The sequence below is a fragment of the Tachysurus vachellii genome, chromosome 7, assembly GCF_030014155.1.
Source record: "Tachysurus vachellii isolate PV-2020 chromosome 7, HZAU_Pvac_v1, whole genome shotgun sequence".
NCBI lineage: Eukaryota > Metazoa > Chordata > Actinopteri > Siluriformes > Bagridae > Tachysurus > Tachysurus vachellii.
This window is the reverse complement of record NC_083466.1, coordinates 25,501,602-25,516,761: the sequence shown is the minus strand read 5'-3', so window position 1 is coordinate 25,516,761 and position 15,160 is coordinate 25,501,602. Positions and strand designations below refer to the sequence as shown.

General features: G+C 35.5%; 1 protein-coding gene across 1 annotated transcript; it reads right to left on the bottom strand.

Annotated features, from left to right (window-relative positions):
* Positions 1 to 7,952: 7,952 nt before the first annotated feature.
* Positions 7,953 to 10,714, bottom strand: LOC132848989 (type-2 ice-structuring protein-like). The gene is made up of 8 exons (XM_060875144.1): positions 10,675 to 10,714; positions 10,518 to 10,597; positions 10,204 to 10,224; positions 10,087 to 10,110; positions 8,984 to 9,093; positions 8,483 to 8,617; positions 8,265 to 8,373; positions 7,953 to 8,157 (listed from the first exon to the last, which is right to left on the bottom strand). Exons 2-8 carry the CDS (start codon positions 10,576 to 10,578, stop codon positions 8,087 to 8,089), a joined length of 531 nt encoding a protein of 176 aa, XP_060731127.1. The 5' UTR covers positions 10,579 to 10,597; positions 10,675 to 10,714; the 3' UTR covers positions 7,953 to 8,086.
* Positions 10,715 to 15,160: the final 4,446 nt, after the last annotated feature.

Below are 15,160 nucleotides of genomic sequence, written 5' to 3'. Positions count from 1 at the left end.
TGTGTGAATTTTGTTCACCATGTTTTATTTTCTTCTTGTTTGTGTCATCACCCAATGTCGCACAACTTTTTTACACACATTACATTTGTTTCTTCATTATTGCTTACAAAAAATTGCACATAAATTCATCATATACTTGTTTCTACATTCTACTGCATGGCACAGAGGTCCCTTCATGTCCCCATCTACACAGCATACTGTTGAATTGCCTCACAAATATATTTATCCCCTTTGTGTTTTTCCTGTTTTGTTGCAGTACAACGTGGCATTCAAAGTGATTTGGGGGCTGTTTAAAATATAATTTACACAGCATGCCTACCATTTTGAAGCTGCAAAATATTTAACAGCATTAAAAAACAGCATTATGTTTTTTACAGCATTAAAAACTGTGAGATTTGCCCTTTCTTTAAGGGAAAACTCTTCCAGCTCCATGAAGTTAGATGGGTTGTGTTGGTGGACAACAATCTTCATGTCATGCCACAAAAATCTAAACACAAATCAGTCAAATGTAGCTTTAGTAGTATGTTTATGCTCATTGTCCTGCTAGAAGATGAACCACCAACCCAGTATTAAATCTCTGGAAGACTGACACAGATTTTTGGAATCAGAAATTGGCTTGTATTTAGTTCCATCCAGCTTTCAGTCCTGAGCATTTTTTCAGTCCCTGCCACTGAAAAGCATCCCACGCAATGATGTTGCCACCACCATGCTTTATTATGGGTATGATACTCTCAAAGTGATGGAAAGTGTTGGGATTTTACCACACATAATATTTCCCATGATGGCCAAAATGTCCAGAAAACCAGAGAGAATGTCTTCCACATGCTGTTTGGATTTGTTTCTTTTTTTTTCTCTGACCACCTTCCATAAAGCCCCACTCTGTGAGGAGCGTATGGCTTAAAGTGGTCTTACGGACTGACACCAACATCTCTTCTGTAGATACCTGCAGCTCCAACAGTGTCCAAGAGTCAAGAAGTCAAGAAACTTTTATTGTCATTTCAACCATATACAGCTGTTACAGTACACACTAAAATGAGACAACGTTTCTCCAGGAACATGGTGCTACATAAAGCAAAGACAGAGGTAAGGACTTAGTAAGTTAGTCCTAGTGTTGTGAAAAATATTAGTAAAAATAATTAAAGTATTATGTCTTACAATACTATAACCAAAGTAAAGTATTAAGCCTTGCAAAATAATACAATTGGTGTCATAAGACAAATGTTGGCGATGTTGTAGGCCATATGTTGTAATAGTTTTAAGGTAATATATGACTAACATAAATAGCCACACCTGATTCAAAGTGTAAACAAGAAAAGATGGTTATTGTAATCATAAACTTAGTAAAAGTAACCAGACTCAGTGCTTTCAGCTGAAACAGGCCTCATGTAAGAAGTAGGGCGAGACAGCTGAATCATTCGACCAGCCGGACGAACCTGCTGACTCTGTGGATCTAAGGGAAAAGGGGAGCCTGACCTTTAGTAGAAATAGAGAAACTAAGGCTTAAAATATGCATTTGCAAGACCAGTCTGGAAAGTGACAGACTGAGATCATAACAAAGTTCATAGGTTTAGTAAGCTTAAGGAGTCAAAATAGAACTCCACTTACAAAGCAACATTATAACAGCAAGGGCTAAGCAAAAACAGCAATACAACATAACCAATATAATCAAGAACTTATCATAATTCAAACTCATAAAGATAACATATAATCAATCAATTATATAATCAGTAGAAATCATATACAGTATAGAATAGCAAGAAATGAAATGAGGAAACTTACTCATTGTAAGCTGTAAAAGAGGATTAATCCACAAGACGTCTATGTTATGGAAGATTGAGTGGCAAATAACTCAAGAATAAGGAGTGACAAGAAGATCTCTGGAGCACATTTTTAACAACAAAGCATGTTTTTTACTAACAATGCAGAAGTAGGTCGGAAACAACAGGAAATTAAAAGGCCAGACTTTGTTTTTCTGGGAAATAAGGTGAAGTCTTATTGTGTATTTTGCAAAGTAAGGGGCCAATTTAGAAAGGTCATGTAAATTACGAAATAAGGAGGAATTACCTGAATGTATAGAAGGCACCTAGAGGTGCCAGGGTATATAATGAGGAGATTTCCTGGGGATAGGGCTTGCGGGCTTGCTTTTTGTGTTAGAACTTTTTGGGTTGCATGGGGATGCTCTTTTGGGTTTTTTTGTTTGATTGCTTTTGACTTTTTCAAAAGATTTTTCCTTGAGCTCAATGGAAGTGTTGGTTGATTGACTGCAATAAAGAAGTTTTGCTTATTCTCATCCAGGTCTGGAGAATCTTCTCACTGTTTTATGTGTATCAATTATAGTGATATTAGTAAAGTTTAGTTTAAATAGTTAATAGTTAATATGTCCACTTGGAGGTGGGCTCTCTGAGTTCCGACACTAGCCACATAAAGTGCATCTGTGCAACCTGGTGCAAACAGTGCAGGACAAGACAAAAATACAGTGCAGGACAAAAGACAGTGCAAACAAAAAATACAAGACATTACAAAAAAAGACAATACACAAAAGACAATAAACAAAAACAGCGCATACGAGTGTAAATATTGTATGTTAAATCAATACTACGTGTACAGAAATACTGGAATGAACACAGTATTATACAGTAGCAGCAGTTGCAGGAGGTAAAGTATTTAACTGCAAAACAGCAATTAACTGAAATGTGAGACAGCATGTGCAAAGAGCAAAAAACAGTGTCCAAAAACAGCATGTAAAGAGGTTGATGGATGTATATTGAAAGAGTGTGTATTTGGTGTAGGTCTGTGCAGTCCATACAGTTGATGTGCATGTGTGTGTTGTGCTCAGTACAGTTCAGTTCAGTTATTAAGGAGTCTGATGGCTTGTGGAAAGAAACTGTTACACAGTCTGGTCGTGGACTGAAGTGGTGCCATTGTCTTTGCATTTTATTATAATGAATATAATAATTGGGGGGTACACAGTGGCTTAGTGGTTAGCATGTTCGCCTCTCACTTCCAGGGTTGGGGCTTCGATTCCTTGTGTGTGTGGAGCCTCGGGGGTTTCCTCTGGGTACTCCGGTTTCCTCCAAAGACATGCATGGTAGCTTGATTGGCATCTCTGGAAAATTGTCCGTAGTGTGTGATTGCGTGAGTGAATGAGAGTGTGTGTGTGTGCCCTGCGATGGGTTGGCACTCCGTCCACGGTGTATCCTGCCTTGATGCCTGATGACGCCTGAGGTAGGCACAGGCTCCCCGTGACCCGAGGTAGTTTGGATAAGCGGTAGAAAATGAACGAATGAATGAATGAATAATGCTCGGTGTGTGGACAACAAACATCGGTACTCTCATGTTCTCAGTCGACAGACTTTTAATTGAACCCACCTGGTCCTCTTTTGTGTGTTTGGTTCTTTTCTAATTCTCCCTATATTAAGTGCCTGGGTTTGGTATATGCTCAGCTTTTTATCTATGATAAGTGTTTTTTTGCCACTCATGGATTACAAAGCATGATACATTAACCAACAAACTTTTGCAACTCTTGTGGTTTGGGGTTCATTTTTTGGCCTAAATTGCACACTAGTAAACAGTTCAGACAAAAAAAGGTCTAATAATTGTATTCAATAACTAGGAGATGGAAAAAGAGTAAAACAATATACAAAACTCAAATTTAATGTGATACATTTTCAATGCTGCAAAACTAAGCACTGTATGAATATGAACCTTAGTTTTCTATTTTAATTTGATTAAAACATTAGAAATTATGAAAGAACAATAACTATGCTGTGTGGTTTAGCATCCCATCCAGAGTGTCCTCCACCATGGGAGAGGCTCAGGGTTCCCTGTGAACAGGTGTAGGAAAGTGCTACAGAAAATGGATGAATGGAAGTACAATAACTGTGTAACCAATTCAAACTCTACTGAGCAGTGTATAACAATACAAAAGCTGAAAATTTGTTAACTTCAACATGGCTAATTAAATATCAAAATATTAAATCTCTCTCTCTCTCTCTCTCTCTCTCTCTCTCTCTCTCTCTCTCTCTCTCTCTATACATGCCAATTTTTTATTATATGTTTCTATTCTTTTGTAAAGCTACTTTGAGACAATGTCAGTTGTTAAAAGTGCCATAGAAATACATTTAATTGAATTAAAAATTAAATATTAGCTGGGACACAAAATAGGACAACAGTTTGAGGTAAGAGAAAATAATAATAATAATAATTATTATTATTATTAATAATAATTTATTATTATTAATAATAAAGCTGCAGTTGCAGCTTTAGCATTGTGGTGTAGTTGGCACACTTATTACTTATATTTCACAATAAGGGACTTTTGTTATTTAAGGGATGTTTATAATGATCATTTAGCTAGATAATATTATGCTGAAATCACGATGTCCCTTGTGCCCACTCACACAATGATTTTGTTACTGCACATGAATAATTTAATATTACAGACTATGTACTATAATGTCGCTGGAGTCAGCTTATGTTACACTTTTGCTGGAAAAGCTTTGAAGACATGATTGCTCAGTTTTAGAAAACTGATCTCTAGCAAAGTCACTTAAAGTATATGCATAGAACTTACTCATTTCTCTTATGCAATCGGTGTTAAATAAGGTACTGGTACCTTTCTCCATGGAATATGGGGCTGCTGTCCAGTAGCAATAGAAATTTGTTTTGATTTGAAACAAACTCAGCACTTAGTATTTATAAAAACTGAGCTATGAGCTGTGTCTCATCAGGCTGAAGTGGTGCTACTCCTTATTCTCGCCACAGCAGCAACAGCCTTTGGTAAGATTCTTAGCTTTATTGAACAGGATATTACAAATTACACTTCATTTGTGTAAAGTGAGATTGTTGTTAGGAAATATGACTTTCTACTTATCATATATGAGAATATTTTTACATATACAGTGGTGTGAAAAAGTGTTTGCCCCTTCCTGATTTTTTATTTTTTTGTGACACTTTTGTGACACTTTAATGTTTTAGATCATCAAACAAATGTAAATATTAGTCAAAGATTGCACAAGTAAAAACAACATACAGTTTTTAAATGAAGGTTTTTATTATTAAGGGAAAACAAAATCCAAACCGAATAAAGAATCGAATGAAGATAACAAATAAGCTCAAGTTAAAATATTAAAATCTTGAAAGTATTGACAATAAAAAATGTAAATTAAAATAGAAAAATTGTAAGCCTAGAATGAGTATAATATGAAGAGTAAACCTACAGTATACAGTATGTATCATATACATCTATAGATAGGCTAAGGTGCAAGTTTGCAAGTTTGAGTACAGTGGTACTCAAACTGTTCAGTGGTACTGGGAACAGGGAACGCTACTGAAGACATTTTTTGACTCTGTGGTGTTCTCAGCCATATTCTATGGTGTGGTATGCTGGTGCAGCAGCATCGCTACTGCAGAAAGGAAGAGACTGGACAAGCTGATCAGTCGTGGGGATTCCTCTGGACACTGTACAGGAGATGGGAGAAAGGAGGATGCAGCAAATCTATCATCATTGCTGGAGAACGACTCTCACCCTCTGAATGAAACGGTTTCATCTCTGAGCATCTCCTTCAGTGACAGACTGTTAGAAGTCTGTGATAGGACCGATACAGACACTCCTTGCTCCTATTAGACTTATTAGACTCTCCCTGCTTCTATTAGACTTTACAATCAAAGCTGCTCCCAGTGAACCAGTCACCATAATTACACACTGTTATTACTGTTTAACTGTAATAATAACAATAACAAAGTATTTTAAACAACACATGCAATAACAGAAATTAAAAAAAAAAACGTGCAATATTACCTGTGTGCAATATGTCTGTTATTGTACTGTAACTACTTACTCATTGTCTCTGTTTTTTTCTTCTTCTCTGAATTTATGCATTGTGTTGTGTATATACTGTATATTATATTATGTCTATTCTTTTATATATTTTCATTTCTTTCTCTTTGCTGCTTTAACTTTGTAAATTTTCTTTGCTGAGAAATTTCCCCATTGTGGGATGAATAAAGGTATATCTTATCTTAAGAGCGCAGTTTGGTGGCTGCAGAAAGAAATGACCTGCAAAAAGCTGTGTGTGTGTGTGTGTGTGTGTGTGTGTGTGTGTGTGTGTGCATGTGTGTGCGTGTGTGTGTGTGTGCATGTGTGTGTGTGTGCGTGTGTGTGTGTGTGCATGTGCATGTGTGTGTGTGTGTGTGCGTGTGTGTGTGGGTGCTTAAGTTTAAGTCTATAATCATAGTGTATAATCAGTGCATAGACAAAGTTCTTTGTTCTTAATGAAGAAAAATGCAACTGAAACAGGAGATGTAAAGGCACATATGTATCTAAGCCCCTGAACACACAGAACACAGTCACACACAGAACAGCTCTCTGTCTCTCCATCAGTCACTCGGGTTCGCGGGTCTTTTCCGTTAACGCTTAGGGTTTCTTCAGCTTTTTACTTCGGGTTGTAACGTTAATAATACGTACTTACTAACCAGTAGAGTTCTGGTAAACGTGGGTTCGTTCAGACGTGGTGCTTGCTTGGTAGAATGCGACTCGCATTGCGTCTCTGCCTGTCGGAGATTTTTTTTCTTTTTTAAACCTTCAGCTGTCTCTAACCAGTAACCAGACACTGAGTGTCTGACACGTTTTTGCTGTATTTCATAAAAACATAAAGGTAGTAAGCTAGTGTTATAAATATTACAAATTAATTATTACCGGTTAAAGCCCCGCCCATTTCAAGACAGTTGTAAGACACAATATGCCTGAAGTATTGGAAAAGTGATGCAAGACCAGTGACTTGGTTAAATTTCTTTAAACCTACAAATTTCTTTAAACCTAGATGACCTAGTGTAATTTGAAAGTTTATAACGATAAAATTATTTACAATTTACAACCAAGTCTGGTTGTATTTCCCTACCTACCTAGCATCAGACAATAGTCAGACAGTGTTCCCAACTAGCTGGTAAAGAGACTGGGATGTTTAGGGGCTACAAAATATACATATTTTTTTTCTTATGATATGGTGGACCCAAAAAGAGAATTAGTGATCTTGATATGTAGATGTCTGCTAGATATGTAAATAGCCAATTGTTTTTTTTTCACAGTAGTCATAACAGATGCTCAGTGTTTGTCAGTTGATGTGATGTTTAAGTGAAACCTCAAGGTTAAAATCATCTTCTAACAAAGCTTATAGTATGAATGCTATATACAGAATAAAATAAATGGTAAAATGTCACAAGGAACAGGTTACATTAAAAAAAAAAAAAAGTGAAATGCAACCAAAATGTAAAAAAGAGAAATGTAATTTTTATTCTGAAACATTGAACTATATGTGAAGGAAAGAATTCCACTGTGCTGTAATGTATATGTGGCGATAATAAAGTCTTCTTTGCCCCCGTTCTATTTTGTATTTTTGGGAATGCATTTCCAGGTCATGGTGCTTCATTGGGGTTCAAGTGTATAAGTATCTCACTTCATTTCCTGTTTGGTAGCTTGTATGGGAAGGGGGGAAGTAAGCGGGAAAGCTTACTTTCTGTTAAACGTAAACCTTATTGGTGTATTTAATGTGGCTTTCACATAGACCACCATAATAAGTCAATAAGTGTGTCTTCAGTGTTTTGCATCATCGTATGCTTTTTTGTTCATGAGTTTGTAGTTTTCTTAAGTTTGTATGACCCATACTCAGAATTTGTTCTCTGCGTTTAACCGATCCAAAGTGCACACACAGCAGTGAACACCCCACAGATTTCCAGATTTCAGGCAAACTCCAGTACAGTATTATATCTGGCTCTATAAATATTATTAAATATTATACCTCTCAGACCTCTGGTGTTAAAATAAAGCCTTAAGGGATCATGGGATGTTTTGACAAAACAATTCCTGCATGGATCTATCTTCCTGAGAGTGTACTGTATTTGAAAATGACAATAAAATGATAACCATTAAGAAAATAAATCATATACAACAAATATTAACATATATTTTTTTTTTTTAGATTTTTTTATTGCTGAAGTTATGGAAGACTGCCACAGAATCATTTTAGAAATTCATCAGTGACGAGGAAAAATGTTGTATTATATTTGGTGAGATGCAGTAGGAAGCGTTTCAGCCACTTTCCTTGGCACACACAAAGGCATACTGCTGGTCACAAGGAATATCATTCCAGTTTTTAGAGGCTACAGATAACAGAAAAAATAAACTCGTAAATGTCATGGTGTTTTAAAAGAAAAGCAACACACCACAAGCTATTAAGATACACACAGAAAAAAGAATTTTTACTCACAAGACCAGTTCATATGCACACAGCACTCGTTGTTGTTATTATTTGGTTCTCCTGGACTCCACTTGGTGAAAGTCAATTTGGTGCCATCAGACCAAAAAAATTGATAAACCTGAAAGATGAACAGAGGAAATCACAAGGTGTAATAGTTGATTACATTTTTTTTACCATGTTTAAGCCAATATATCATGCACCATACAGTCAGATGATCCCCTGCTTACCTTCTCACAGTCACTGAGGCCGATGTATGTTGGATTCTCCATGGGGTCATGACTACGGATAAGAGCCTTTATCTGCTGATATTCATTCTCGCTGTGTATTGAGACCAAGTGTGCATCAAATCTCTGACAGAATGTCTAGAAAAACAAACAGAACTGTAAAATCATTGCATGTTCTTACCTGCAGTTATTATGCACAATTAAGGACCTGGCACTATATATATCTCATAAATGAATCTCATTTTAAACTTTATACAGGTACCAAATAGCTATAGTATATATTGACCAACACATAATCATTCATCCATTTTAGAATAAATATTTCATTTTCTGTCCTGTCCTGTTACTGTGTTACTGTTCACAGCCTTTTACTAATATAAGATTTAACTCAGTGTTTACTACCCATTCCACCAGTGATATGCTAATAAATAATACTTTCACACTTTTTCCCCCTTTGTGTAAATAGAGCAAATGTAAATACAGTTGGAAAGAATTAAAATAAACCTCTGCAGAAGCCCAATCCAGTCTGCCGCCGTTGTACAAGTAGCAGCGACCGAAATAGTAGGACCATCCAATGGGGCATTTGTCAGAAGATTTACGCATTACTGCCTTATCTAAAAAGATATACAATATTATATATATACACACACACACACACACACACATATATATATATATATATATATATATATATATATATATATATATATATATATATATATATATATATATATATATATCTGTATCTATATATATATATATATATATATATGTATATATATATATATATATATATATATATATATATATATATATATATATATATATATATATAGATATGCACACACACAGGTACACATTCATATTTACATACGTATATGTACATACACACACTTGTCTTATTCTGCAGCATTACAGCATTTTCCTTCACTAGAACCAGTATATGTCCCTGTGCACAAAGCAAATCTATAAACACATGCTTTCCCAAAAGTGTAGCAAATGAACCCAAGTGTCCTTTGTGGAGCTTGTTGAGCTTTTATCACATCAAACTATCAAATAAAACTGGAACAAGATGTTCAAAAAGCATACTTCTCACCATAAAGTATACTTTGCTGGCCATAAAATGTTGCATAAAGACATACAGTACTGTGCAAAGTTTTTTACGCATAAAATCTTTCTGTTAAATCCTTCTGTTTTAACCTATATCCCAAGACAGACTCAGTGTTGTTGTGATCAGGTCTATGTGGGGACCAAACCATCACTTACAAGACCCCTTGTTCTCTAAATAGAAGATAGTTCTTAATGACATGATTCTTGCTTTAATCTTTTAGCTTTTGGTCTCAGTATATTCATTTTTGGCTGCTATAAATTACATTGCAGCCCTTATTCGTTCAGTTATGGCCTTAATACATTAACCTGCAGCCTTAAGACTCTGTGGTGATAAAAAAAAAAAAAAAAAAAACGTTACCCCAATGGTTTTGTATATTTATAACTTCTGTAATAGGACATAATCAGTTTAAATAAATTAATTACATAAAAAGAAAGTAAAGCTGGTACAAATGAGGTATTCTTAATATCATACTGATCTGTGCAGGTATTTTAATTACCTTTCACAATGTAAGGATCAGCCTCTAGAAACCAGAAGAAAGAAAAGAGTAATGTAAGTCCTGGTGGTTACAATTACAATTTAGCTGCTTTTCAAGATTTTAATATTTTAATTTTACCTGATATTGGGTTTGCCACAGCTTAAAAGGAAATTGTGGAAAGGTCATCATTTATGGTCAATTATTTTTTCGATGTTATTTATAGATACAGATGACAAATTTTAATGATGTTCAAAAAGAAAAAAGAAAATAAATTATTAAGAGAGCGATCTGCCAATCACACAATAAAAACCACATTATATATATATTAATAATATTTTCAAACAACCAAAATTACAGCTGTAATACATTTTATGTAAAATTTTAAATCACATTCACTAACCATTTTATTTTTAGTTATATCCTAATATCCTTAATAGAGTTAAGATTCTTACCCAAAGCTGCTCCTGCTGTGGTGAGAATAAGAAGCATCACCACTTTGGTCTGAGAAGCCATAGTTCTATGTTTTCACACACTGGAAGAAAAAAAAGCATGATTTGTGTTAATGTAATGAGAATTGTGTATGTTATACCTCACCGTAACTCCACTTACATCTAATCAGGAGGTTTTACTCGCTTGATGTAACAAATGAAGGTAAGTGATGATGCTTATATAGTGATACTGTCAGGAACTTCCTCTTTCCAAAGAAATTTTTTTTTGCCTAAAACGAATAAATGATAATTGCACAATGTTCTGTGAAGATGCAAAGATAAGGACATGGAAAATTTGAGCTGACGTAGCATGTTATAATGTTTGGACATGTAATTAATTTAACACATTTAATGTTATTGTGGCTGAATCCATTCAGACATGGATTAAGGATGAAAGTATATTTAGACAAAACTACAACTATGCAGTTGCCCCCATATATATTTGGACACTTAGGCCACAGTTACAAATGCAAGAATTTAACTGTATATTACATGAAACTGCTGTTATTTTGTTCATGTTCCTGCAAATTGAAGCCTTATTTTTTTATTCTAGAAGCTGATGAATGGTTTTCCCTGCATTAGATTATCTGTACCCATCTTTGTTGATTGTGTCTTGAATTTGGTGTAACAGACGGGTGTTCTGGATGAGCTCAAGGCCATGTTCTATAAGGGACTAATTGTGGGGTTCCAGAGTGACTGGTTTTGGTTCTGAAAACACATGGGTTAGTGAGAGTTTGTGTGAATTTTGTTCACCATGTTTTATTTTCTTGGGGAGTGTGTCATCACCCAATGACACTTTTACACACAATACATTTGCTTCTTCATTATTGCTTACAAAAAATTGCACATAAATTCATCATATACTTGGTTCTACATTCTACTGCATGGCACAGAGGTCCCTTCATGTCCCTATCTACACAGCATACTGTTGTGTTGCCTCACAAACATATTCATCCCCCTTTGTGTTTTTCCTGTTTTGTTGCAGTACAACGTGGCATTCAAAGTGATTTTGGGGGCTGTTTAAAATATAATTTACACAACATGCCTACCATTTTGAAGCTGCAAAATATTTAACAGCATTAAAAAAACAGCATTATGTTTTTTACAGCATTAAAAACTGTGAGATTTGCCCTTTCTTTAAGGGAAAACTCTTCCAGCTCCATGAAGTTAGATGGGTTGTGTTGGTGGACAACAATCTTCATGTCATGAAACAAAAATCTAAACACCTAAAATCACTCAAATGTAGCTTTAGTAGTATGTTTATGCTCATTGTCCTGCTAGAGGATGAACCGCTAACCCAGTATTAAATCTCTGGAAGACTGACACAGATTTTTGGAATCAGAAATGGGCTTGTATTCCATCCAGCTTTCAGTCCTGAGCATTTTTTCAGTGCTTTATTATGGGTATGATACTCTCAAGATGATGGAAAGTGTTGGGATTTTACCACACATAATATTTCCCATGATGGCCAAAATGTCCAATTTTAGTCTCATTAAACTAGAGAACCAGAGATAATGTCTTCCACACGCTGTTTGGATTTGTTTCTTTTTTTTTCTCTGACCACCTTCCATAAAGCCCCACTCTGTGAGGAGCGTATGGCTTAAAGTGGTCTTATGGACTTACACCACCATCTCTTCTGTAGATGCCTGCAGCTCCAACAGTGTCCAAGAGTCAGGAATTCAAGAAATTTTTATTGTCATTTCAACCATATATAGCTGTTGCAGTACACAGTAAAATGAGACTAAGTTAGTAAGTTAGTAAGTAAGTTAGTCCTAGCCACATAAAGTGCATCTGTGCAACCTGGTGCAAACAGTGCAGGACAAGACAAAAATACAGTGCAGGACAAAAGACAGTGCAAACAAAAAATAGAAGACATTACAAAAAAGACAACACACAAAAGACAATAAACAAAAACAGCGCATACGAGTGTAAATATTGTATGTTAAATCAATACTACGTGTACAGAAATACTGGAATAAACACAGTATTATACAGTAGCAGCAGTTTCAGGAGGTAAAGTATTTAACTGCAAAACAGCAATTAACTGAAATGTGAGACAGCATGTGCAAAGAGCAAAAACAGTGTCCAAAAACAGCATGTAAACAGGTTGATGGATGTATATTGAAAGAGTGTGTATTTGGTGTAGGTCTGTGCAGTCCATACAGTTGATGTGCATGTGTGTGTTGTGTGTACACAGTGGCTTAGTGGTTAGCATGTTCGCCTCACACCTCCAGGGTTGGGGGTTCGATTCCCACCTCCACCTTGTGTGTGTGGAGTTTGCATGTTCTCCCCGTGCCTCGGGGGTTTCCTCCGGGTACTCCAGTTTCCTCCCCTGGTCCAAAGACATGCATGGTAGGCTGATTGGCATCTCTGGAAAATTGTCCGTAGTGTGTGATTGCGTAGTGCATGAGTGAATGAGAGTGTGTGTTTGCCCTGCGATGGGTTGGCACTCCGTCCAGGGTGTATCCTGCCTTGATGCCCGATGACGCCTGAGGTAGGCACAGGCTCCCCGTGACCCGAGGTAGTTCGGATAAGCGGTAGAAAATGAACGAATGAATGAATGAATAATGCTCAGTGTGTGGACAACAAACGTCGGTACTCCCACGTGAACCCACCTGGTCCTCTTTTGTGTGTTTGGTTCTTTTCTAATTGTCACTATATTAAGTGCCTCTGGGTTTGGTATATGCTCAGTTTCCTATGATTTATATTGTTGTTAAGCATTTGTATTTTGGCTGTCTTTTCAGGTTTTTAAATCTGAGTCTTTTCTTGTTTATAGATCGTGTTTATATATATATATATATATATATATATATATATATATATATATATATATATATATATTTTGCCTTTGACTGAACTTTGCCTGTTTTTACCTGTTTGTATGGATTACAATTTGGAAGTTGTGTGTTTCATTACTTTTGCATGTTCAGGTTATTTTGAATGCATCACCTGTTTTTTTGTGTATCTTAACCTATTGTACTTGCCCTTTGGAACTGTTAGGTCATTTGATCAGTTTCAATTTTTCACTCTTTCAAGGTATTTTTCATTTAACTTCAGATTTGGACTGTTTTAGGTCTATTAGATAAAATCCAAATAAGGAGAAATTTGAATCGCAGGTTGTAAAGCAACAGGAAATAACAATATTTTTGCACATCATTAACCTCTGGTCTCTTCGTTTCCTGCTATCTGTGAATTTTATTTCAGTTAGGCTTTGTCATCTTGAAACAGCAGTTTGTTTCAGATGTCTGTATCACAGGAATCATCTGTTCAGTTTTTTATCTATGATAATTGTTTTTTTGCCACTCATGGATTACAAAGCATGATACATTAACCAACAAACCTTTGAAACTCTTGTGGTTTGGGGTTCATTTTTTGGCCTAAATTGCACACTAGTAAACAGTTCTGACAAAAAAGGTCTAAAATTTGTATTCAATAACTAGGAGATGGAAATAAGAGTAAAACAATACACAAAACTCAAATTTAATGTGATACATTTTCAATGCTGCAAAACTAAGCACTGTACAAATATGAATCTTAGTTTTCTATTTTAATTTGATTAAAACATTAGAAATTATGAAAGTACTATAACTATGCTGTGTGGTTTAGCATCCCATCCAGAGTGTCCTCCGCCATGGGAGAGGCTCAGGGTTCCCTGTGAACAGGTGTAGGAAAGTGCTACAGAAAATGGATGAATGGAAGTACAATAACTGTGTAACCAATTCAAACTCTACTGAGCAGTGTATAACAATACAAAAGCTGAAAATTTGTTAACTTCAACATGGCTAATTAAATATCAAAATATTAAATCTCTCTCTCTCTCTCTCTCGACCTATACATGGCACTCCCGAGCTCCCAGTGATCTGAGTTCCCTATGTGTCCACTTCTTCTTTCTAGACTTATTTGATCCATCCTGACATCCTACCCTGGTTGGAGTCTCGTTGCTTGGTGGTGCAGTCTGCTGGAGATAGATCTGCATGGACAACACATGACCCATGGGACTGATGTAGATAGAACCTCTTGTAGATTATTATACTGTCTTTGAACTGCCATTGTGTCTGTTAGCTTTGTGCTCAGGTCTTCATCAGTGAACATTTGCAGGAAGAAATTAGTGTTAGGCCTATGATGAACTCAGAAAGTAACCTGACCTATTATTTCCTCAGCAGCTCTTGGTTGGAAAATTTTACTTGATAATAAAGCATTGTAGAAAAGACATTATGTACATTTACATTATTTACTGTCCAGTGTCACCCCAATGAGGATGAGGTTCCCTTCTGCACCTGTTTCCTCTCAAGGTTTATTCCTCATATCATCTCAGGGAGTTTTTCCTCTCCATTGATCATTTAGGACAGATGTTAGAGATAAATAGTAACTTAATTTTAAACTTTGAATTTTTTATTCTATGTTTCTATTCTTTTGTAAAGCTACTTTGAGACAATGTCAGTTGTTAAAAGTGCCATAGAAATACATTTAATTGAATTAAAAATTAAATATTAGCTGTGACACAAAATAGGACAACAGTTTGAGGTAAGAGAAAATAATAATAATTATTATTATTATTAATTATTATTATTAATAATAATAATTTATTATTATTAATAATAAAGCTG

Coding starts and splice junctions, on each gene's coding strand:
- LOC132848989 (XM_060875144.1), bottom strand. CDS start 10,578: ATGGCTTCTCAGACCAAAGTGGTGATGCTTCTTATTCTCACCACAGCA. Junction 10,111..10,203: donor TGTGGCAAACCCAATATCAG/GTAAAATTAAAA, acceptor TCTGGTTTCTAG/AGGCTGATCCTTACATTGTG. Junction 8,618..8,983: donor TGGATTGGGCTTCTGCAGAG/GTTTATTTTAAT, acceptor TTGTTTTTCTAG/ACATTCTGTCAGAGATTTGA.